Source organism: Thamnophis elegans, chromosome 2 (genome assembly GCF_009769535.1).
Source record: "Thamnophis elegans isolate rThaEle1 chromosome 2, rThaEle1.pri, whole genome shotgun sequence".
Taxonomy (NCBI): Eukaryota; Metazoa; Chordata; class Lepidosauria; order Squamata; family Colubridae; genus Thamnophis; species Thamnophis elegans.
The window spans coordinates 81,842,860-81,869,105 of NC_045542.1; the positions used below are offsets into that span (position 1 = coordinate 81,842,860).

The window sequence follows — 26,246 nt, forward strand, 5'->3', positions numbered from 1 at the left end:
TTCTGTGTTTTCACCCTCTTGTCATGGTTTGATGCTCTTAGCTGCGATTGCTTGTCGGGTAACAGATTCACTCTTCTGAAAATTTGTTCAAATGTTTTACGGCTAGTTTTCTTGGTTGACTCTTGAGTATTTTATTTTATTATTATTCTGGAGAAAGGTCTCAAACCTAACAGGTAAAAGCATATCCAGGTCTTCTCATCGCAATGTATTGTAACACATCACAGACAGCAGCACTTATTGAAAGAAATTAGGTGCAAGAACTCAAAGTCAATTTATGGGAATGGACCCAAAAGAGTTCTACATAAATTATATCAGGACAGAACAGAACACTTTGTTGGCCAAGTGTGATTAGACACACAAGGAATTTGTCTCCCAGCGCATTAGCTTTCAGGATACATGCAAAAAACCAAGTAATCATAATCATAATAACAAAGTAATCATAATAATGATACCAATAATAGAAGTTAGTGGATCAGATGAAAAGAATAAAAGAAATACAGCTACAGTATACTAAGCAAGAAAATATACTTAGACATAAGACAGTACTGTATTAGGTGTTCAGCAGAATGATGGCATGATGGAAAAAAAAAACTGTCTCTGTGTCCAGTTGTTTTGGCATGTAACACTGTTTTTTTTTTAATTGAGAAAAAAATAACCACCAACCACAGAAGCAAACTATAGAAACTTGAAAATGAAATGGGTGCTCCTACAGATATTAGCAAGTTTTAAAGACATTAATTTCCACTGTGGCCATTTAAGAAGACAGATATATTTTATTTATTTGTCTAATAATTATGATTTATCTCTCATATTTTTACAGAAAATATACAGCACATATCTGGATTACTCTGAGCTATAGACTGAATTTTCTTAACAATACTCAGAGGGAAAGCTTTAATGCTGGCTTGCAAGGAAAATGGAATATTGCTTCAAGGACTCTACCAAAGGATTCAAAATATTCTTCTGCAAAAACTACAGAGCTGCCATAAGACATCCAATGAGAAAGAACTGCAACCCAAACCATGAACGGTTCTTTTGATTATCCTACTTAATCCCTATTCATAAAGAATCTTGCTTACTGGTTCTCGGCCATCCATTGCTTCCATCCACAGCCTTCGATCTTCTTCAGAAAGTGCCTGCATTGTAATTACTCCGGACCTGCAGAGATGAATGGAATGGTGCTGTGAATAATAAGCTTAAAAATAGGAAATAGGAAAAACAGAGGTGGTAAATCAGGTGAACTCAGCAAAAGCTACTCTAATGCACCTTTCCATGGTTCAGACTCCAACTCAAGTGGGAGGAAATTATGTGTATTAAAAAAGAGAGACAAAATTAGAATATCAACAATTTTTCTCGCTCTTCACTTCAATAGATCTGTTAGTTGTGGAAAAACAAACATTCCAAGCAACATATTTCAAATATTCATGAAGGTAATTCAATTTTTAAAGAAATGATCACAACAGGCTGCCAAAACCCAACAGAAACTTCATAAAACAGTAATCAAGGAAAATTCTCACTAATTAAATTGATGGGCTTTGCATTTTTGTCAAAATCTAACCTTTAAAGAAGCAACTGGACTTTCTTGTTTTTCTTTGAAGACGTTTCACTTCACATCCAAGAAGCTTCTTCAGGTCTGACAGGTGGAGAATGGAAGGATTTGTATTCCTTGAAGACATTTGCATTCTTTGCACTACTCAGGTGACCCTGATGAGACAATTAACCTCCAAGTGGCCTCAACAACTCTCTAAAAAATGCAAATGACCAGCTGTCTGCAAGGAATATAAATCTTTCCATTCCCCACCATCCAGTCAGAATTGAAGAAGCTTCTTGGATGAGAAGTGAAATGTCTTCAAAGAAAAACCAGAAAGTCCAGTTGCCTCTTGAAAAAGCACCTTTGGGACAACCATGGATGACTGAGAATCTTCATAGACATTTCTCAAAGTCTATCTTCATATTTACATAGATTATATCAGTCAGAGCAGTATCGAAGCTTCTGAATTATCACTACAATTCTTCCCTCAACTTGATTGATGTGGCAATCTAACTAATCTACTGAGGAATACACATTTTTGATAATAAAAGAAAAAATGGATTTGTTAATCAATTAAATATTTTGATTCAAAGTTAACCAACTGCTACAGCTAAGATTAAAAAAATAATGTTCTCATTCAAATTCTGCACTATATTATTCGTTGATGGAAAGAAAGAGAACAGCTGTAAAAAAAACACACTTATGAAATTGATAAGAAATGGAAAGTCAACTTGAATAAATTGACTAACATTTCAATATGGTTTTAAAATGATTCTTCAAAAGATTCTGTAAAAGGGAGGTAGATAGCGGCAAGCGATTAAGATCACAACCAGTAATTGGAATTATACTCTCAACTAAAAATGGAACAGCATAAGAAACAAATAACAAGTAATTCATGTTGACAGAGTTCCAAAGTATGAATTATTTTTATCGTATATATCAATAGGTCTTCTCTACTTCTAGAATCTTGTTGTAAGAGAGCAATTTCTAAGATGCCATTTGTTTCCTGTATTCATCTGTACTGATCTTTTCCACATCAATACAATGTATGTTCTCCTGCCTTGTCAATGAATATGCTATAAAGCGACTGTCATGATATTTCTGCTCTGAGGAGAGTTAATTTTTAATGTTAATTTACTGTATTTTGTATCTTTAATGAAAATGGGAAAGATGAATAGTGACAATTCTCAAAGATTCACAGAGTCATCAGCAAAATCTTTTGCCTACAAATATTTGGCTGTAATTATTGCAAGAATCTGTCCAATCAATGCATGAAATGTCTAAAATGAAATGAAAAAACTACAATGAAGCATATTAATGTGCCTCACAGTTATATCACGGAAAGTGACATTTGGCTTCTGCCTCAACAGCAATGGAGAATAAAAATTCAATTTTAATCATATAAATTTAGAAACTGCCAATCAGAGAATTACAATTATGTCCACAAAAAAAGCTCACACAGTTTATCCAGCAAAGAATGCAAGTTATTTTAGCTTGCATGACATACAGATGTAAATTACGCAGATTTAATAGATATTTTTTCACTAATCTCTTTCTATAATAATCAGAAAACTATGGAAATAGCATTTTGGGGGGAAAAGCATTTGTCTAAAAAAACACCCTTAATTTACAGCTATTCTGAAGGACTGTGTTGAAAATTAAATTTGTCAGTGCTAGTTTGCTTTTTCATTTGGGCTATTTAGCTCATTCTTGGGCCTCATCTAGCATGATCCTTCTCTTAAATTAAAGCAGAACAAATCTCTGTTGAATGCCCTAGTTTAACAAACCTGTTTTTAACTGACGCTAAACAGAGATAGAAGCAACAATGAATTTTTGTTCTTATGATTAAAAATAAAGAGGTTGAAGGAGCCAGCAGCTTTCTCTCTTTTAATCCATACTTTGTTTTCATTATACTGTTTCTACAAAGGACTTTTTTTTAAAAAAAAAAACATGGGTTGGAAATCTTGTTAATACACAAGTTATACCAAGCAACAAACCTAGTGCTAAACAGGGCTCGTTCTAGAATAGGACAAATCAAGCATAACAAACAGGTAACCGTACCTGTATTAAAAGTCTGGCACTACATTCTTAGAAAACTTGGCAGCCTCTTTGAATAGAGTGAAAGAGTTGCTTGGCAAATAGGCAGCCATATAAAGTAAGTGAGTGAATGAGTGAAATCAGACTTCTCCTTTTGTCTGAAAAAAGACTTCCACTATGAGTTCATTTCTTTCAGCCATGCATTACACTAATTCTACAAAACAAAGATGGAAATGTTAGCCTTCACCATGCTAGATGCTAAACAACTTATACCAAAGGTGCTTTTTCAAAAGGCAACTGGACTTTTTTCTTTTGAAGAACTTTCACTTCTCATCCAAGAAGCTTCTTCAGCTCTGACAGGATAGTGGTGAATGGAAGAAAGACACTATCCAGTCAGAGCTGAAGAAGCTTCTTGTATGAGAAGCAAAACATCTTCAAAAGAAAAAAAAACAAGAAAGTCCAGTTGCCTCCTGAAAAAGCACCTTTGGGACAACCATGACGACTGAGAATCTCTACACTTTTAAACTTCTTACAGCATTGTAGAAGAAAGTGTTTGGAGTGTTTATTAGATGCATAAAAGGCAGTAACCAAGTGGTAACCTCTCACTCCCTCCTATCTTCCAAAATAAAAAAAATCCAGAGTCACTGGTTTACAACCTAAAAGATACTACTATACCCATGATGGCGAACCTATGGCACACGGGCCCAAAGCCATGTTGTCCAGCACTCACAGCCTTGCCTGTTTGTCTTATGGGTTTCTGGCACGCACATGTGCACAACGATCAACTAGAAAACTGGTGTTCACATGCGCGCCGGCCAGCTGATTTTCCGGTGTGCATGAACGCCACAACCCGGAAGTTCAACTTTTCTGGAGCCCGATCCCTTCGCGTGTGTGGCAGTGCCGAAAATCGGCCTGCATATGCATGCCGGCCAACTGATCGTCAGGTGCATATGCGTGCTAGAACCTGGAAGTTTGGCTTTTCCGGAGCATGGCCTCGAAGAGCACGCATGTGCACAAGCGATATTTCTGCGCTACCTTCACTGTACTGCCATCACTGTACTATATCATCTTTTATTTTTCTAGAAGTCTAAATGATTGTAACTAAGCATTCCTTTAAAAAGCAGCATCCTCATCCAAATCTTTGGTGTTTTTCTTCTTTTTAAGAAAACAGCATGAGCTTTTGAATTCGCATTTAGACATCTTCTCCAAATGAATGGCCTCCATTTTTCGGCTGATTTTCAGGCCGTTTTCCAGCACTCCAGCACCCGCGAATACTGGAAACCAGAAGAGCAGATGGCAACGGCACACATGCCCACCGAGAGGGTTCAGCGTACCACCTATGGTACACATGCCATAGGTTTGCCATCCCAGACCTATACTTTTTGAATGCTAGAATGCTAGAAGAGAGAAAAGCAAATAGCAATAGCAATAGCAATAACAGTTAGACTTATATACCGCTTCATAGGGCTTTCAGCCCTCTCTAAGCGGTTTACAGAGTCAGCATATTGCCCCCAACAACAATCCGGGTCCTCATTTTACCCACCTCGGAAGGATGGAAGGCTGAGTCAACCTTGAGCCGGTGAGATTTGAACAGCCGAACTGTCAGCTGAAGTAGCCTGCAGTGCTGCATTTAACCACTGCGCCACCTCGGCTCATCAAAGAAGTACAAGTATCATTCAACTGGCTTTTATGCTATGGGAAACTTTTTAAGTTATACTAAGCTAGTTACAAGTGTACTATATCACATTTATACTTAATTAGAAACCAGTGTTTTTTTCCCCTATTATCCAAAATCTATCTTTACGATCCAGTGCTGTTCTGACTATTCACCAATCAAGTTCCCTATTCATAAGGAGCAAACTACCTTTGGGGATCACCTCTCTGCAAAACAGCGAAAAATGGAGGGAGAGTATAAGCTTTAAAGTTACTTAGCATTAGTCATAGCATGGTAATTTCAAGATTTTGTTCATTTATAAAGGTCACTGGAAATGTGACACAGCACAAGAACAAGTACAGGTTGTATTGCATTTGACCAGCACAGAGCTCATCCAAGAGAAGGAGAAAAATGAATATATAAACAAATGCAGGTAAGAGGGGGAAAAATAATAATAATGAGCCTGCTGTGTCAACACAATCAGTGCCTAAGGGCAATGCAGAGATCTCATGAGATATTAGGATTTTGATTTTTTTTTAATGGAGAAGCAAAACTTTTAAGACTGAAAAGAACTGTGAACCATAAAGATAAAGAAAGAAAACCAAGAGCTAACAAAAAAAAAATAGAAAAAAAAAACCGTAGTGGTAGCTTTAAACAGAAATATATTTTAATTTTCTAGATTGTTCAATCCAGAATGACATTTATACAAATAAAAGCTTCTTTTAGGAATAGCATTGTTATTATAACCAATAGGCATTATTATAAATTATGTTTGAAAAATATTTCCTTAACTTTTGAATTTTTAAAAAATCCTTTATCAATTTTTTTTTTTTGGGTCAATCTCCCACATTTTTGAAAAGATCTGAATTGTCTTCATGGCCAGTTCTTGATAACTTGTTCAGAGTTTAAATAAATTATGTGCCGCAAAGAAACTAATATGATTTATCGCTATAATTGTGATTCTTGGCTAAAGATGCTTTGGAGCTGTGAAGAGCAGCCACACCATCCAATATAAGGCACTGGTGCTGAAAGATGTTGTCTCTATATATCCCAAAGCACTTTTTGCCTTAAATCCAAAGGGTTACACAAGTCAGGTTCAAACTTCATATTGTTCTTCCAGAATTCTTCTAGGGAACCTCTCCCTCTTAATGCAAGAATTCTCCATATTATTGAGAAGAATTCCTTGCTTTTAAATAAAATAGTTATATATCATTCTTAAAATTTAGCATTCAGGGTAACTACCTTAAGTAGGTCTATCAAATCCTCTATCTTCCTATTCCTCATACCGAACAAATATATTTCCCATGCTTAAAAAAAGATTTGGGTGAAGATCAGAAGAAATGAAAAGTCAAGAACTAATGTCCGTACTTGCCATATCCAGATTTTACATAAGGATTTAAGGCAACTGCATTACATTCTTTATTTAATATTTTGTCACCCAAATTATGTATTTTGTAATTATTATTTTGAAATTATTATTATTATTAAATACTCGATGAGTGGCAATGACTGAGGCAAGACAGTAACTCGAACAACAAGGCTTTATTAACCAGCTAACGCAACATCAACTCCAGAACCAAAACAAGCAGAACAGTTCCCTCTTGACAGCTATTTATAAGCGAGCTGTCAAGCAGGGTAGCCAATCGCTGCGCTCCAATTCTCCCACTCTCAGCTCGCCCAATAGGAGGCTAGGACATAACAATTATTACCCACTTTCCTGTCATTTCGGTAACATTAATATAGCAACTGTATGGGGCAACACATGGACTTTAGCTTTAAGTAACATCCATCCATATTTAACATACTGAAAGGAATCTATGGTACATGTTACTACTACAACAACAACCTGGGCTTTGTGAAAAGATAGAACTTCAGCTAAACATGGCTAATAGCAAAATGCATAATCTACAAATAAGGATAACTCAAAAAGTGTGTGACCTAGTATCTGTTTGGTGAAGATCAATCCCGATTTTTTTTTTCACCCAACAAGCCTTCCATAAATAATATTCTGAAGGTTGAAAACTTTATGTGCTTGCTATTCATCAATACACAAACATAATTGCATTGATTTAATAACACGACTTGTTGAGAAAATAATTATAAAAATTGATTCCACATTGATTTTCAAAAGCAGACTGCAAACCCATAAAATTCCACGAGTTTCTGCTCAATTTCATTCTGCCATGTATCTCTATTTAACATCAAAGGTGGTTTCTTACATATAATATCTCTATAGGTATTTTCCAGTTGAGCTAAAAACTAACAAAGCAGGCACAGCTGCCACCTACAGGCTATATCATAAGCACACCTTAAAATCCAAAATGGGTTATTTGGCTTTATAACATTTCATAACATAAAATTTTACATTAGGCTATAAAAGACTATATGAAGGTTTCCTCAGCAAGATTTTAAGACTACTGCAGTAACAGTTCAAGGAATCTGTTATATGAAGGGTTTTTTTTCTAGGAAAGAAAATACTTCATATAAATAATGCAGGGTCAATTTAGGGGAGGCAATAATACACATATTTATGGAGAGGATATAATTGGTAAGACTTGCATTCTTTTACAATCTGGCTTCGGCCTGCATAGAGTGAATAATGTGAACACTGCAGTTTATCATTCTGTAAATATGCCGTTGTAGGCAAGAAAATGGATATGTTGATATAGCCAATTTATCTTCTTTCTGCATACTTGTTCCATTGCCACCTCATCTTCAGACAGAGAACATGAATGCAGTTTTGGTCATATGCTTAGCTATGATAAGACTTTTCAAGTTCAGGGCCTAATCCTGCTTCATCATATCTCCTTTAACACTTCATCAGACAAAATAAATTCACAAGAAAATTTAAATTGGCCAACTTTAAAAAACAAGTACAAAACTAAAAAAATAAATAAATTTTATAAGCAGACAACTTCCCTTATAGCTGCAACTACCATTTCTCCAGAAGCAAAAAGTCAGATATGCAAAGAAAAACTAGTAAATGGTCAGAATTCAATTTCGTGAGACTGAAACAATATGTTCAAGTTTTGTGGTACTGTATGGTTAAAAATTACAGATTGTTAAACAGACACTGAATCAACATGTATTTATTAATGTGATATTATCTTATTTGATCTGATGAAGTCTTGACTTGCAAAGTATGAGAAACTGAACCCTTTGAAGACACGGTACCTCTTCATCAGAAATGGTGTCCACAGTACAGAGCTTGAGATGCACTATCTATACATGTATAAAATATATTTCAAGTTAAGCTTGTCTGTGACTTTATGGACATATATCCATGCAGGGTTTTCTGACAACAGAACCAGAGACATTTCCATTGCCTTCCACCAATTTTGTTTTGTTGTTGTCAATCTACATAGGGTGGCCTAGAAGTTAAGATGCTGGGTTTGTCAACCAGAAGGTTGGCAGCTCAAGACCCAAGTACCGCATGATGGGATGAGCTCCTGTTCTTGTTCTAGTTTATGCCAACCTAGCAGTTCGAAAGCATGCAAAACCAAGTAGATAAATAGATATCACTTCGGTGGGAAGGTAACAGCATTCCATGCACCTCGGCATATAGTCATGCTGACCAAATGAGCACAGAAGTGTCCTTGGACAATACTGACTTCTTCAACTAGGAAAGAGAGATGAAACACTGCCCCCTAGAGTTGGGCAGGAAGAAACCTTTACCTTTAGTCTATAGACTAGCTCCCAGTCCTATCCAAGTACTCAGCAGACACAATCTTCTTTGGTTTTGAGGCTTGCCTGTATAGGATCATGTAACTCAATATAAAACCATGATCCCACTGGGTTCTAGGAGTTGTGGTGATTTTGAGTTTTCTAGCTGGGCACAAGAAATAAAATTTGCTTGACCCATATGATACTAGGGGCAGAATTACTTGGTGGTGCAGGCTAACTGCTGCTCACAATGGGCGATGATGCACAAAGCATACCTGTATGGTACCCCAGTATGACTAACAGATTCATTAGCTATAGTCTTTTGAAACAGCACAAGTAAGAGGATTTTATGTTATTAATGCTGAGAGGTAACAAAGCATCATTGATGCCATCTGCTTAATGCCTCACAGCATTATCATCTTGGCAATATGTAATTGACAACAGAGAAATTAAAACAAGTGGTCTCTGTTTCCTCATCTGATTCCATTGACTCTTGCTTCACCTTTTCTCTTTGCAATTTTTATTCATTTTACCCTTTTATATTTGTACACAATGCACATTTGGATGCATGACAGGAAGCTAGAAAAATGATTGGCAAAGAATGTCAAAATGAATTCTTGTTCTGTTTTCAACAGGGTGACAAATTCCACTGCTGCAGTAAAAATTCCTTATGATGAACTTTTGTGACTTTCTTCTATAGGACTACAAATATAACTACTGTTGTATTGTCCTTGAATAAAACGTGGACGTTGATGGAGAAATAGTAGTCACTTTATGTTAGCTGAATTGGCTTAATATAAAGAGCCTATTATTTTTACACTGGTGTTCAAGTACCATTCCTAAGCAATTGTTAAGAAAGTGTATGTGTATATAGTAAATACTTCAGCAGAAATACTACCAGTGTAATTCACTAAAAATAATCATTTGAATTTGATTTCCTATGAATCAGTTGTAACTAAAATAACACTGAAGAAATTGGCTTGTACCTTTCATTTACCTCTAGAATTGTTGATCATGCAGCTTAATCTGGTTTTTAGTAAAAACCAGAAAAGCTCATTTATCTTCCCTCCCTTCACTCTCCAAAAAATCAAGGCAATTACATCTATTTTGTTGTTGTTGTTGTTGTTGTTGTTGTTGTTGTTTATCCTGTTCTTTCTACCAAATTCAGCCATACTGCATCTCCTTCACATTTTCTGTTCCTGGAAAGTTCTTATAATAAAGAGCCCTGAAACAATTAAATATAACCTACTACTGCCTTTTTAGGCGTTTTATATATCTAGAATTACCCACCTTGGGAGAGAAGAAACTATGTGAATATTTTTTTTATTCAATCCTCCACTGTTGACTGGCTGCACTGTTTGGGGTTTGCAATCAGCAACTAGACTTGGATTGGAGGAGAACATCAATATAAAACTCCCAAGGAAAGAAAAAAAATTGAACCAGGTTTCACGGGGAAAATAAGAAAGTATGTATAAGTAGCATCCCTGTTTTAGATAAATCAGAGTTAACAAATCACCATAGGTTTTTTTCCCCTTTTTTATTCCAGTTAATCAGGTTTTGTAATGAACAGCTAATTCTATTGGATCTTTGATGTATTCAAAGAGAATATATTATCGCAGTCACTATATGTTACTTACATAGAATATAGTTATATATAACATTCATTGATGATAATTTGTGCTAATTTAAGCAATTTCATATATTGTTTGTACATTTTACACTAGTGAAGAAGGCAGTGTAGGTTGATTCTACTGTTGCCTCATGTAGCTATTCCCAAGATCGTAACTCTGATTTCTAGGGCACGGCCCTTTTTACTAATGCTTATATGAATAGAATAGTTACGTACTGGATGCCAAATATGAAAGCCCCCTCTCTAAAGTATCGCTAGATCTCAAAGAAACAAACTATGGGATATGTGCAAAAACAAACCAAATAAACGGTACCATACAACCTAGGCCAGGGCTGTCAAACTCGCAGGCCCCGGCCCAGATATGTCATGCATTGGCCATGCCCATGCCTGGTTTAGTGAAGGGGGAAAAGTTGTGTATTTCTGCTTCTATAGTACTGGCTAATGAATGGCAAAAGGCAAACTCAACTTGAAGTTCTATACAAGCCACATCGAGCTTCTGAATAAATTTAATTAATAAATAAACTCACCGATCCACAGCTTCTACATCAAAGCAGAATCTCTTCTCTATGGAATCAGTCTTCCGTCGAGTGCAAGATTTGAGAGTAATAGCTTCGTCTTCTCCCTAGCGGGATATGAAAATCGCATATTAGGTCAATTCTTTTTTTTTTAATCTAATCTTGAAGCAACCTTGTTTTCAATGCCAGAGGCATTCACTTTGGAACCAGTATTTCACCCCCATGCTGATTATCAATTAAAACTAGGTAATAAAGAAAAGGATTTGTATATCCCATAAGGTATTCTTTGTAAAATGAGAAACAGGGGCTTTCTTTAAGCCTCATTTAAATCTATCAATCTTAGAAGGGATAACAAAATAAGACAGTCATGACAGATCAAAGCTTTATCTAATCTTGCCTCAAAGAATGTTTACCTGTTCAGCCAAACCAAAGCAAAACTGGAGAGTATCTCTTGCATGCTTCTAGCATTGGCCACAATGGAACATTATCTCCAGCTCTGAACCTTCCATTAATTTTTATATCCCCTTCTTTAAAAAACCATGTAAAGTAATGCCCAACATTATAATATCATAAATCAGATCAGCAGAAGAACATGTTTTAAGGCTACTATCAACATGCATTTTAACTGCACCTATTAACCACAATATTCTTTAAATCACTTTGCTTAGAAAGGAGGGGTTTTCTTCTTTTGTCCTGTTAGGATTCTCCTAAAACCTGAAGAGTCTTCCATTTTCAGTAATTACAATCACGGCATAGAAAGATTCATCTGAGTTGAACATAAAATGGGTAGTCCTTGACTTATGACCACAACTCAGCCCAAAATTTCTGTTGCTCAGAGAAGCAGTTGCTAGGTGAATTTTGACCCATTTTACCACCTTTCTTGCCACTGTTATTAAGTGAATCTTTCCCATTGACTTTGCTTGTCAGAAAGTCATAAAAGGGGATCACATGCCTCCAGGGCAGTGTAACCGTCATAAATATGACTCAGTTGCCAAACATCTGAATTTTCATCAACAGTTGATGGCTGCAACAGTCGTAAATGTGAAAAACAGCCATAAGTAACTTCTTTCAGTGTTGTCAACTTTGATCGGTCACTAAATGAACTGCTGTAAATCAATACCTGTATTTCTAATGGTCTGTATGCTTTTACCCCCAATTATACAAATCACAATGTTGTTTTTCAATTGCTGGAAAAACCAATTTCCAATCAAGTTCTGATTGTAGCCCAACCCACAGAAAGGAAAGTAATCTACTCAATCACTAATCAGGCAATGTTCCACTTCTGTTGTTGGCTTTAGTCCAGTTCAGAGATTCTTAGAAAGACCTGGCAGATGAGAAGCTACAAATGACCTTTAAAAGATACATTGATAGGGAAGTGCCACAAAATAAAATAAACGTTCCCAGAACACAAATCACAGCCCAATGCCCTTGGAGGAATAACCTGTATATCCCATTACTAAAAGCATACTTGCGAAAAAAAACTATTCATCGTGATGTGTCAAGTAATGACTTTGTTTCAGGAAATGACTTGACTGAATAAGAATAACAGGAACATTATTTCAAAAATTGTACCTGCAAATCTTTATAGCTTTAGAAGCATTGCCAATGCAAATACAGACAAATAAAAGGCTGCAGGCCAAAACAAAATGAATATAATAATTCATCTCATCCCTTTAAGGAATGAATATAAGCAGCAAGTGCCTTGAGACATCTTCCTGGTATTACATTAATTGCAACAAACCTGTTTAGGAAACAAATTACTATGATGGAATCTTTGTATTAAATATTTAAAAACTTTTTATAGGGAGTTCTTTTTTTTCCCCAAGTAAGATTCTGTTAACTTTTTTTGAAAGTTCTTTTCTAGGATAATGCCCAAATGAAGAATTTGTGGAAGTTAAACTGGGAGAGTTTGATTTTACATTTTCAACATGGTGCATGTGCACAGATGCATGACTTTATACGCACACACATTTACATAGATAGTCATTATAAAGGTGTGTGCACATCACATATAAATATTTACCATATTTTTCGGAGCAGTAAGGTTTCAAGGAGGAAAATTTAAAAAAAAAAGGTTTTGCACTCTGCAAACCTCCCAAAAATTGCCAATTTTTCGCAAAAATGAGCCCGTTTTTTGTAAGGGCATGAATAGCCCTTAGGAGGCTTGTAGAGTGTTTGGGGGGCGGGGATTGAGCAAAAAAAGCCTTATTTTTCACTCATTTCTGCCCTCCCCAGCCCCCAGGAGCACTCTGAAAGCCTCCTACAAACTATGCACGGCCATTTTGGTGAAGGGGGCAGAGTTTCAGGAGGCAAAAAATGATGCATTCAGTGTATAAGACGCACCCAGATATTCAGCCTCTTTTTTGAAGGAAAAAGGGGCGTCTTATAGTCTGAAAAATACGGTAGATGTATATGCAGATCATAATGGTAAGAGAAATGGTACAAAGAACATTTTGATACACAAGGAAGCCTTGTTAACCAGAAAGTTATCCTTGTATCTGATATGCACAATTATGTACTCTTTTTTGAGCTGTGATTTGTGTCCTAACATTTAGATCAGTAGATTTCAGCACATTCTCATTCTCCTATCATTATAAAGATGGAAATACAATTAATTAATGTGCAGTGAAAATTGAAAGAATTTATTGTTTACGCCTAGAAATATATTGCTTCATATCAAAAGAAATAATAACTCTATTTAAATGAAAACACTAATTATAAAGGGAAGGTGTGAACATGTGATCCAGATGCATTGTACCATCTGAACAATAAGTTGACAAAGAACTGAAGGGATGCTTAAATACAATTATAGTACTTCATGCAATTAGTAACTTTGGTCCACTCCATTTTAGTTTAAATGTTTAGTTTAGTTTAAATAATAATAACTATCTCCATGAAAAATCATCTGCATTTTTACTCACCCCCTTTCCACCAGACTTCTGGTCAAATGGCACCATTGTTATTTGTTTGGATTCACTCTGATATGTGCAGTAATGCTTTACCCAGGATGTCCCAAAATGACCTAGTCAGAATAGAAATGAGTTGTATATTTCAGGTATGACACAAATGCAAGCTAATCTTAACACATGGAAGGATGGAACCAAACTTGCCGAACAGGCTACAATTCATGATACGATCGAAACCTTTAAATATATTAAGGGTATGAGTAAGGTTCTAGAAGGCAGGATGTTCAATATTAAGCAATCAAGAACACAGAGGCCTCATCTCAAACTGACAGAAGAGAAGTTCAAAAGTAATATTAGAAAGTATTACTTCACAGAAAGAGTAGCGGAAGCTGGAAACCAACTTCCAGAGGAGATAGTGTATCAATCATCAGTAACTGAGTTTAGACATGCTTGGAATAAATGTATGTCCATCATCTGACAAAAATTAGAAATAGAAAATAAAATAAAAAATAATAAAATATAAAAAATAATAAACAAAATAAAAAGTAAATAGCAAATAAAACAAAAAATTAAAGGGTGGACTTACTAGACCGCCATCAATTTTCTATGTTTCTATATCCAAAATACTGAAAGTCACACACAAAAAAATCACTAATCGAATTACTCTGTCGATTTCAGTCCTTGAAAACAAAAGGGAGTAATTCCTATAATTTTCCATCTTTTTTTAGTAAATCCCAAAAAGAAAGTCCAAAGGGGGGAAAATACTCTAGAAGAAAGGTATAGGTGATGCAAAATGAAAACTCTATGCAGGTTAAAAATGTAATTTAAAATCAGGGAAAATATTAGTTTTCCTTGAAGGTAGTACACAGTCTATTAACAGCAGTCCTCAACCTGACATTAGATGGAATGAAAAGAGCAGATATTCTTCTTCTAATACTCACTGCAGCTTTTTCACTTCGCAACCTTCGTAACCTTTTAGATACAGGTGTTGATATTATTTCAAATATATAATTAGACTACCTACTTTGCACTTCTAATACATTATGTAGACCTCTCCTGAAATGTGAGTTTCATAAGGAACTTATTTTATTCTTGCTAATTAGAGTTAGCACAGAAATAGCAAGAAAATGTAAGCTGGTTGCAGTCAATGTGGTTGAAAGCTCAAGGGCATAGCAATTCTTCTGAAAGTGCAAACATATTGCAGCAGACTGATTAGAAGGGAAAAAAGTAAAATCTGTTTTAACCTCATAATTTCTATTTCTCCTATACATTAATAACATTCATTTGCTTGATGCCTGTTCATCTTTCTAGTAGTTGGGAACTTCTGGCTCTTCTGATGCTGCTCTATCTTTTGGTAGTCTGGAAATACAGTTAATGCCTATGCATGCTAGCAATTGTGTTGCAGCAATATCTACAGGAGTATCTCCACAACAGCGAAAAAAAGGTTGCAAGTTTTATAGAAAAGATATGAAGATATTAAACAGTTTTACATATCGTTACCCTGGAGATTTCACAGTGCATACAGTGAACTGTGTAATACTTGCTGTCATTATAAATATGTAATGATATTCTGTGCCAGTTATTTTTATTTTCATTAAAAATAACTGAAAAAGGAAAAAAATAGAGGAATTATTCTTCTAAGGGGCTACCCTTTGCAGAAGTTGTCTGTGGAGATTCTCAATCATCCATGACTTCTTGAAAGTCTAGTTGCCTTTTGTAAAAGCACCTTTGGAATCCCAAAGGTTGTAATTGCATCAGCCATCCATTTTCCTGACTGAGAAAGCATAAAGGTACTCACGCTTTTCCTGAACGTAAAGGTAGCCCTCCATGGTGAAGGGGCTGATGTTTTTGTGCTCATGAGGATTCTCCTTCATTTTCTTCATCAAGGATTCAACTTCTGACCGGGTGCCTTCAAAACGGTTTCTTGTCTGCATTTAAAGATGAATGGAAAATGAGTAGAAAGTATTTCAGTCAGGCTTTAAATGCACAGAATATTATATTAAGGTTATGTCTATGGAAATGCTCAGTCATCCAGACCATGGTTGTCCCAAAAGTGTTCCCCCCCCCCGCTCAAGAAGCAACTGGACTTTCTGGTTTTTCTTTGAAGACGTTTCGCTTCTCATTCAAGAAGCTTCTTCAGCTCTAGCTGGATGGTGGGGAATGTATAAATCCTTCCATTCCCCACCATCCAATCAGAGCTGAAGAAGCTTCTTGGATGAGAAGCGAAACGTCTTCAAAGAAAAACCAGAATGTCCAGTTGCCTCTTTGGTGGGGGTGGGGGGGTGAAGCACCTTTGGGATATTCAGGTTATGTGAGAAATAAGACTGGCCCAAGAATGAATGCTACCTGAAGCATAACCGCAAATGAAAAAGACCCATACCAACCAGATTCTTTAGTAATATGAGACAGAAGAGTCTTCAAGAATTTCATCGCTAAATCAGAAGATGTGCAACAATTCTGAATTAGCAGGTAACCAATGGCTTGTTGGTTTTTCATAGCAACAAAATCTGTTGCCTAAGGTGGGTTGCCATATGTCTAATAAGTTTACTAATTAGAAATAACCAGTAGTGGGTTGCAGGCAGTACGCCCTAGTACGGGTGTACTGGAGCCAGCCCAGAACACCGGACACCGTTCCGGTATGGTGCTCTGGAGGGCCCACCTGCCCGCCCGAGCTCCTTACCAGTTTTTTAAGACTTCTGCGCTTCCGTGCATGGCGCATCCCATACCGGTTGGAACGGGATCCAGAACCCACCACTGGAAATAACATACATATGGAAAGCCTCACACATGCATTTGACTCACAACTTAATTCAACTGAAGTGAAAGCAGCATGTTTTAAGCCAATGTTGCCATGTATCCATTGTATATATCAATCTTTATGATGCATATTAATTAGTTGTTTGTTTTCTCAGAACAGAAAGCTACAGGTACACATAGGGTTCAGTTAGAGCAGAAGCATAAGATTTTACCTTATACCTGTCAGACTAGTCTAATATTTGATTTGATCTGATTTGATTTATTGCATTTCTATGCTGCCCTATTCCCAGAAGGACTCAGGGCGGCTCACAAACCAAAGTAAGGGGGGGGATACAAACAGGAGGAAAACAACAGACAAACAACAACAACAATTTAAAAACAATCAACAACCACACAATTCGAGCGGGGACAGAAACTCGTCAGCCCCAGGCCTGTCGGAACAGCCAGGGCTCTTTTAAGGGCTTTGCAGAAAGCCTGAAGGGTGGTGAGGGTCCGAATCTCCACGGGGAGCTCGTTCCAGAGGGCCGGAGCAGCCACAGAGAAGGCCCTCCTCCGGGTGGTAGCCAATCGGCATTGGCCGGTAGATGGAATTCGGAGGAGGCCTAGTCTGTGGGATCTAATAGGTCTTTTGGAGGTAATTGGAGGTAATTGGCAGCAGGCGGTCTCTCAAGTACCCAGGTCCAATACCATGAAGGGCTTTATAAGTGACGACTAGCACCTTGAAGCGTATCCGAAGACCAATAGGCAGCCAGTGCAGCTCGCAGAGGATAGGTGTAACATGGGTGTACCGGGGTGCACCCACAATCGCTCGTGCGGCTGCATTCTGGACAAGCTGAAGTCTCCAAATGCTGTTCAAGGGCTGCCCCATGTAGAGCGCATTGCAGTAGTCCAGTCTTGAGGTCACAAGGGCACGAGTGACTGTTGCGAGGGCCTCCCGGTTCAGGTAGGGATGCAATTGGTGCACCAGGCGGACCTGGGCAAATGCCCCCCTGGTCACAGCCGACAAATGGTGTTCTAAAGTCAGCTGTGAGTCCAGGAGGACTCCCAAATTGCGAACCCTGTCTGAGGGGCGTACAGTTTGACCCCCCAGCCTGAGAGATGGAATACTTGGCCAATTGTTGGGAGGGAAACACACCAACCACTCGGTCTTGTCCGGATTGAGTGCAAGCTTGTTAACCCCCATCCAGTCCCTAACAGCCTCCAGGCACTGACACATCACGTCAACCGCTTCACTGAGTTGGCACGGGGTGGACAGATACAACTGTGTATCACCCGCATACTGGTGATATTTTATCCCGTGCCATCGAATGATCTCACCCAGCGGCTTCATGTAGATGTTAAACAGGAGGGGGGACAGGACCGAACCCTGTGGCACCCCATACTTCAGGGGCCTAGGGGTCGATCTCTGCCCTCCAACCAACACCGACTGCGACCTTTCCGAGAGGTAAGAGGAGAACCACCGAAGGACGGTGCCTCCCACTCCCACCTCACGCAATCATCGCAGAAGGATACCATGGCCGATGGTATCGAAGGCCGCTGAGAGGTCAACGAGCACTAGGATGGCATGACCCCCATCCCTGGCTCTCCAGAGATCATCGATCAGTGCGATCAAAGCAGTTTCCGTGCTGTAGCCAGGCCTGAATCCAGACTGAAAGGAGTCTAGATAATCGGTTTCATCCAAGGACCGCTGGAGCTGAGAGGCCACCACTTTCTCGACAACCTTCCCCACGAAGGGGAGGTTGGAGACTGGACGATAGTTATTTAAGATGGCTGGATCCAAAGATGGCTTCTTCAGGAGGGGTCTCACCACCGCCGCCTTTAATGCGGGGGGAAAGAACCCCTCCCGAAGGGAGGCGGTAACTATCGCCTGGACCCAGCCCGGTGTCACCTCCCTGCTGTTCGCAACCAGCCAGGAGGGACACGGGTCCAGCGCACAAGTGGAGGCATTCACAGCTCCCATGGCCTTGTCCACTTCCTCAGGAGTAACAAGTTGTAGTAGCAACTAACAGTGGCTCACTAGAGCAGCGGTCCCCAACATTTGCGGCTTGGTGGCCCAGCTTGGAAGGGGAGGGAACTGGATCACACAAGTGGCAGGCTAGTGCACATGTATGAGTGCAGCTCCATTCGCACAAGTGGCAGGCTGGCACATGGACTGGTTCCAAATAGGGCACAGCCTGGCAGTAGGTTGGGGGTTGGGGACCCCCTACACTAGAGTGTCAAGCTTAAGTTTCTGCACACTAACTAGAAAGGCCAGGTGAGTTAATTGACCCACCCAAGAATAAATTCACTGTTAGAACATAATCTTGATATTTCTTCTTAATCTTGATATGTATGTTCAAGATTAGCATGCACAGACAATAGTATTGTAAACATAGGCTGTGGGATTCATTTAACCTTTCCATACATTATCAGTTTCTTTTAAGCTACATCCAGCAATCATATATTTACATAAAGCTTTACAAAATACAGAGGGCGAGAAGTCTTAAGATAACTGAAAAATGTTTATGGAATATAACAAATTTCAATATTTTAAGAGATTTTGAGGGACAATAGCTATTAGAAACTCCTGGCATATTTTTTTTCCAAAATGGAAACAAAAATCTCTTTTTAATTGATGAAGCATGCTGCCAGTATAAAAAGAGAGTAAATATTATTTACATTAAGTTCTGGGACCAATATTCATGTCTGATGGTACCTTCTTGAAAAAAATAACCAAGAGATTTAGGTATGTTATGAATTTATAGGACATTTAGATTGTATTAATCTGGTTTGTAAGACAAAAATAAATGTGCTATTTTGAAATTGTTTGCTTAAGCAACAAGCTTATCAGCCACCAAAGGAGGAGGAGGAGGAGGAGGAGGAGGAGGAAGAGGGGGGTTGCTTATAGTTATACAAATTAAACTTTTTATTAACATAGGAGTCCCTGCGGATTTTACTCCATTATTTGTAGTCAACTATAGGGGGCAATGGTCATCCCCATTTCGCCAATGAGCCAGCACTGTCCAAAGATGTTTCTGCAGTTGTGTGGCCAATGTGACATTATAGAGCTCTGTTATCTTCACACTGAAGTGATACCTATTTATCTACTCACATTTGCATTTGCTTTCCAACTGCTAGGAGCTAGGGCAAGAATGGAAGCTCACCCCAAAATGCAGCACTCGGGTCTGGAATCTGGGCTGTTGGCTTTCCAGTCAAGAAGTCCAGCATTTTAACTGCTGAGCCACCACGCCGCCCCTTTTCTTAACATAAACATAGCAAAATATGCTTGGGCAAAAAGTTGCGGAATAACACTTGAAAGAGAACCTTGATCTTCAATAAGTGTTTCTGCTTACATTTTGTATACTGATTGTCAGCTCTGTCTTGAAATCACTGAAATCCTTTGCAAGCTCATAGCCATGATGGTAGAACGTGAACAGCCCTTGCAGAAATGCCAGCAGCTACAGGGGAGGGAAAAACAAAACAAGGAATTGAATTACAAGAGCTTGTTGATTTCTTTTTATGTAGTCGAGGGCAATTGCATCTGTCCTCTTTCTTCCCACCATCAAATCAGAGAGGATGCCAATGGCTGCAGTCCATTATGCATAACATAGAGTAATTTCTGCTAAACCCATTGGGAGTGCTTTTTGAGTACACTTTATGCACTATTTTATAACTGCACGAACAATGAAACCAAAAATTTAGAGGGTGATATTGATATCCAGGGATATATTTAAGAATAGACTGGCAGAAACAGTGTGATTTAAGTTTTTAAAACTACACATAATATTCCATTCTGTATCTCTTGAACCATCTTTTCACACCAATTTTAATCCTCTGTAGATTCATTATGGAAGGTTAACAATTACAGAAGCTCCTCTCTTTATTTTTTTTTAAGACTGAAACTCAACAAACATTCAAATCAGATTGGATTCAGGTCTTTGCATGCTTATTTGATAGCAACTCCATGAAGCAGAGATAAGCTTTTTGCAAATAAACATATAAAATTATCCCAAATCTTACATCATCATCACCATCATCATCACATCCCAGCTTTATTTAGTACAATTCAAAGTTCCTGCATCCTATTTTCCTCACAACAGCAGCATGGTAAGGTGAGGTGGGATGAGGTGAGGTGAAGTGAAGTAGAATAATTGTCCCAAGGTCACCAGCCAGCTTCCATTCCTAAGGAAAGACTAGAATTTCACATCATTTTGTGACTGTATGATCTTTGGAGTTTCTAAAACTTTTTTGCAGACAGAGGGAAACAGAATAATGGACAGATCTAAACAATTTTTAACAGCTTCAGCCCATTTATGTCACTATAAGACAAATGAATACATATATAAGTTTCCAAGTGTTTAATCACACTTGGCCAATAAAATATTCTATCTAGCCATTATATATATAATTATGTCTTTTCTCCCAGATAACTGAGAGGAGAATCAGGCAGAATAACAAGAAAAAATCAGCAGACGCAATAGCTTCCTTCAAGCATTCAAATGTACAAAGCATTGAAAGGAAACCAGAAATGCCTGCCATATCTATGCCCTTTCCATTCTCAACTTTTCCGCATCTATAGAGAGGTCAGCATAAGAAGCTTGCAGCCCTTTTCAACCATACTCAGCTACCATAATTTGTTAACCAGAAATTCTGCTCAAAGTTCTTTATCGCATGAACCATTTGTTGTATTAATACAGAATCGAATATTCACCTCATATAGTTAAATTTAAGCAACAAATCAGTTGTACCCAGTGCCACCTGCAGTTCAAACATAGAAATGACATTAAAGTAATAAAACCTGTAAAGTAGAAGGCTTTATGTCTTCAAAGCTACAGGAAGGAAGGAAAGGATTCCACACCCATCCTTCAATAATACAAAATATAAATAATCAGCAAAGTTGTTGAATCTTAGTTAAAGTAACAGGATTTTTCAAAGAGAAAGATTCCCCCCCCCTCTCTCTCTCCCTCCCTCCCTCCCTCCCCTCCCTCCCTCTCTTTCTCTTTCTCTTTCTCTTTTGGAAGAAGTATACAAAATTCTTTCCAAATGCTTCAGAAATGTAAAAATGCTCAGGCAAATTACAAGATACTGGTTTTTAAAAAAATTGAGAGTAAGCATATGGTCTGATTTAGAACCAACACAGCAAGGGGAAAAAGCCAAATAATTCCCACAACTATTTTGTTTAGAATAATAAACAAAGAAATACAAAGATTCATTAAGAAAGCAAAATCAAAATTGGAACTCAAAAAAACAAAATGCCAGCGATCATATAATTTTTTTTCTTTCGAAAAAGGAACATTAAGATAATGAATTTCTACTGAATAAATCTAATGTCAAAAATGTGGGTTGCAAGCATCTTTACCTCAACCTTCATCATGAGGTCACATGGTATCCTACTCAACTCAACATAATCCCAACACCATAATCCTCGCCAGATAGCTGTCAGATTTTTCTAATATTTCACAATGGGGCAAGATCCTAAACTATATAGCAGCAACTCAAGTTCAATCATTCCTAAAAGAAGTCAATTATCTTGATCTATTGCAAACTGCCTGATTACATAACATGTTTTTCTCCTCAGGGCCAAACTAGAAGAAGGTGATCCAGTTGGTTTTGCTTGATATTTTGGTAATTATCAGTGATTTCATCTTCATAATATCTTTCTGAATTATTTTGCTGAAATTATCTCAACATGATTTAGAGAAACACATTCTCAGAATGTGGTATTGAATATATAAACCTATGACTTATAGTGCCCTGAGGGTGTCTATTCTGATCCCCATTATATCGAATCTGATTCCTAGATAAATCATCCAGAATTTTTGAATTGATTATTTGAGTTATAAAAATGATGTGTTTAATGCCTCAGGCTAAACTGAATGATAATTGAAAGATAACCTGTAACTGTCCTATTTTTATTAACAGAAATGTTCAACATAACATGAAGTCATAGCTAGGAAGGCCTTTGCTCAACTTCATGCTATGTACCCGTTATGCCCCTTCCAGGATAGAGAGCCTGTTCTTTCAGTCATTCATGCCCTGGTCATCTCCCCTATGGACTACTGCACTCTGCTTGGGACTATCAATGTATGTATGTATGTATGTATGTATGTATGTATGTATGTATGTATGTTATTTGTTTGTTTAAAACACTTATATATACCCATCTTACAACCAACTCTGGGCACTCCCAAAACACTTCCTTCATCCCACTCCCACCAGAGGTCATTCAAAAGTGCAACCAATGCCATTTGTATCCCATCTTATATCTGAACCTAAAATCAGACTAGAAGGGGTCCAGATAATCCATCTCACCCAAGATCTGCGAGGAAGATGGGCGGTTAAGAAGTTTGATATATAAACATCTAAATTCACAGATGGCTGCACCTACAGTCCCAAGGACCGTCTCCATTTCCTCAGGTTCAACAGCATCAAACAGTGACCATTTCGAATCCCCAGGCATCTCCAAAGGACCTATACCCCACTTGGTCCCCAAACTGAGAATAAATCTGAGTCAACATTCATTGTACTCCTTCCTGCTCCAATTTTCCCCACAACATCCTTGTGAGGTCAGTTGGGCTGAAAAAGAGTGACTGGTCCAATGTCTCCAAGCTGGCTTTCATGACTAAGGCAGGACTAGAATTCCGAGGTTTCTAAGCCAGCCCCTTAACCTCTTACACATATGCACACATACTTTATCAATGGCCCCCAATGCTTCTCAACCATGACAGCAGAACGTGTGAGAGATCATGGATAAAGGAACTAGATAGCACAGAGAACACTCCTATTCTTCCCTATGTACTTGAATAACAAAGTGGGAAAGGAAAAGGCAAGATTAAAAAAAGATACATCCTGGCTACCTAGGCCTGTGATTAAATAGCAGCCCTTCAGTCTCTCTCTTTTCCCTGCTAAAAATCAGCCAAGCAACATCACTTCTCTATCATTTGTCCCCTAGCTGGCCAGAAGTAGCTGAGTACCGAAGAAAGGAAGACAGTGCTGTACCAAAGACCAGTAAATCAAACACAGTAGTGCCAGAGAGCAATCTGGCTCATTCTTCTCATGAAGACCACTGAAGTAATACATTTGAAATAAAGCTGCAGAAATGTAGCATTCCTTGTATAACAAACAAATAAGAATTTCCTTTTTTGTTGTTGTTGTTGTTGTTGTTTGAAACATCCAAAATGGAAGCTTTTCAGCAAACAAGTCTCTTCTGAACCTGCTGTTGGTTTTGATGTCCCTTTCTGGAGTTTATTCTCTCTCCCCTCCAAAACTCATCTGCTTCTAAAGTTTATGGTTCGAAATATATATTTTCCAGAATAAACCTCTAAGTAACTTGGTGGTGGACACACGCCTGATGCTCATTGTGATTATTTCCTTCTCATATCTAAACAGATCAGTGATCATAAGATATTATTATATCCTGAGCAGATATAGCATCTGAATGTGCAACAATCTTCACATACAATTTACTACAACAGTGTGACATTTCAGATTCAGTTCCAGTTCTGCTTCAGAAATAGGGACACAAATCTAGCTATACCATGTAGAACAGCTACATCTTTCCCCAGATTTTTTTACAATTTCAGGAACAGGCACAGCTACTTGAAAGAGTTACAGACAGGTGTTATGTTTATATCCTAGCTTGCTCTGAAGCACTTTGAGTGAAATCAGAAGCACTGCATAACCCAACTGACCATAATAATTGGACTACTTACAGTAATATTTTAATGGTTTTTCTTCAGAGTTACTGTATTTCTTCAACTAAGAACATACTGGAATTAAAATGTGGTAGCAGCAGAAAGACAGTAGCAACAATTGATGATTAAACAATTTCAGTATCCACCTTTCTTTACTGAGAATGAAATTAGAACCAATAGTAAATATTCATATTTGTGATATTTGGACGTAATTATTTCCATTCTGTTCACATGGAAATTGTTTCTATGCTGCTTCCTGAAGGTAACTTGTTTCTAGGGATGATCAAATATTTTAAGATTAAGTTTCATTTAGGCCTTTTTAGGTTTGTAGATTGAAACAAAAATATGCATATATTTATCTATTTTTGCATATTTCACTTAATGTACGCAACTCTGGGTTCACTTTTTCTAGAAGCAATATTTTAAAACAATATAGGGGGACTGGCATATTTTTATGAATGTGAAAAAAAAAATCACCCAACTCTTATGCTTTTGTATATATTTTTTTAAACCCTCAAAAGTGAAAAAATTAGGAAAATGCAAATGTCAGCTATTTTGATTTATGTATTGTTTCCTCTCATATATCATGGAGATGAAAGAAGAAAAAGGCACTTTATCAATACTTTCTAAATCATTCACAGTAGCTTAATTTACTGTTGTTATATTTCAGAGAAAAAGAAATGCTTAACAAAGCACAAACATTTACTTACTGGTTCCACAAACTCAAACATCTTTCTCTCCTGAACTTCTTGTACTTTGAAGACATACTCAAGAGAAACTTCATAAAAGTGCTGCCTGACCAGGTCCACCTGGGTGTCTGCCTGTCCGTCGTCATGTGGATTAAAAAGAAAATAAAGCAAGTAATTAACTGTGAGCATTTGACATCAAGATTACACAAATGCTGCTCCTTTGAATAGAACTTTCCCAATTAAGTATATTTAATTCTAGAACTCTATGGAGCAAAGGGCTAAGCTCTTAAGAAAGATTGCCTTGTCTGTCCAATAGGTAATGACGTACAAACTGAAGCTGGCAAACTTCCTTAAGTGGATAGAGTAGCATTCTGAGAACCTGAGATTTGTTCAAAGATAATTGAAGATTTCTCACTGAGATGATTGGTACAGGTTGTCCAGTTCGCATCTAAAAAATAATGATAGTTGATGGGCCCTGTTCAAACTAAAGCCTCATAAGCAGATAAACATATCAAGTCATACTTTCTGCTGCCTTCTAAATGTTTTGGAGTACAACTCCAGGAATTTTGACAATCTTGGTTAGCCATCCAAAGATTTTTACAGAATATGGGGAGTTCATTTGGAAAGCACCGCATTGGACAAGAGTGCAGCATAGAATACTATCCCAAATCATCTGCAAAGCAGATGTATTTCACTGTAAAATGCAGTTATTTTGTGTTAGTTAAAATAATATGCAGATATTCCAGAGCATAGAAATTTTGAGAACTACTGGTCAAAGAATAAGTGGTTATTTTCTTATTCTTAATTTGTGTGTGTGTGTGTGTGTGTGTGTGTGTGTGTGTGTTTGTGTGTGTGTGTAATGTGATTAGTTTTATTTTGAGTCTTTTTTACTATTTGAGAAAGATGGGAATGGTCAAAATAACAAATATGGAAAATAAAAATCAAGATAGTACTCAAAGAAAAGAGAGTTGGAATACTATGGACCTAAACATAATTATCTGGACAAGTTCTTATGTAAAAGACTTCTAAGAAAGAACAGGAACAAGGTGATCTTTATTTCTGTTCTTTGCATACAAGAATATGTGTACAACAGGGGTGGGTTCCTACCGGCATTGCTGCTGATTCCCTTCGCGCACGTGCAGAACAATTTACTATGAACTGCGCACGCAGCTAAAAACACACCGGCATGCC

The 26,246-nt window shown here is 37.6% G+C and overlaps 1 protein-coding gene across 2 annotated transcripts in view; it reads right to left on the reverse strand.

Annotated features, from left to right (window-relative positions):
• The window catches only part of ARHGAP26 (Rho GTPase activating protein 26), a 247,694-nt gene that overhangs the window by 135,849 nt on the left and 85,599 nt on the right, over positions 1-26,246 (reverse strand). For both annotated transcript variants that reach the window (XM_032210266.1, XM_032210267.1), the window contains exons 6-11: positions 25,077-25,187; positions 20,026-20,130; positions 15,735-15,864; positions 13,952-14,052; positions 11,043-11,137; positions 1,080-1,158 (exon numbers count right to left, since the gene is read on the reverse strand). In XM_032210266.1, coding sequence (XP_032066157.1) covers positions 1,080-1,158; positions 11,043-11,137; positions 13,952-14,052; positions 15,735-15,864; positions 20,026-20,130; positions 25,077-25,187 — 621 coding nt within the window. The remainder of the gene's footprint in view (positions 1-1,079; positions 1,159-11,042; positions 11,138-13,951; positions 14,053-15,734; positions 15,865-20,025; positions 20,131-25,076; positions 25,188-26,246) is intronic.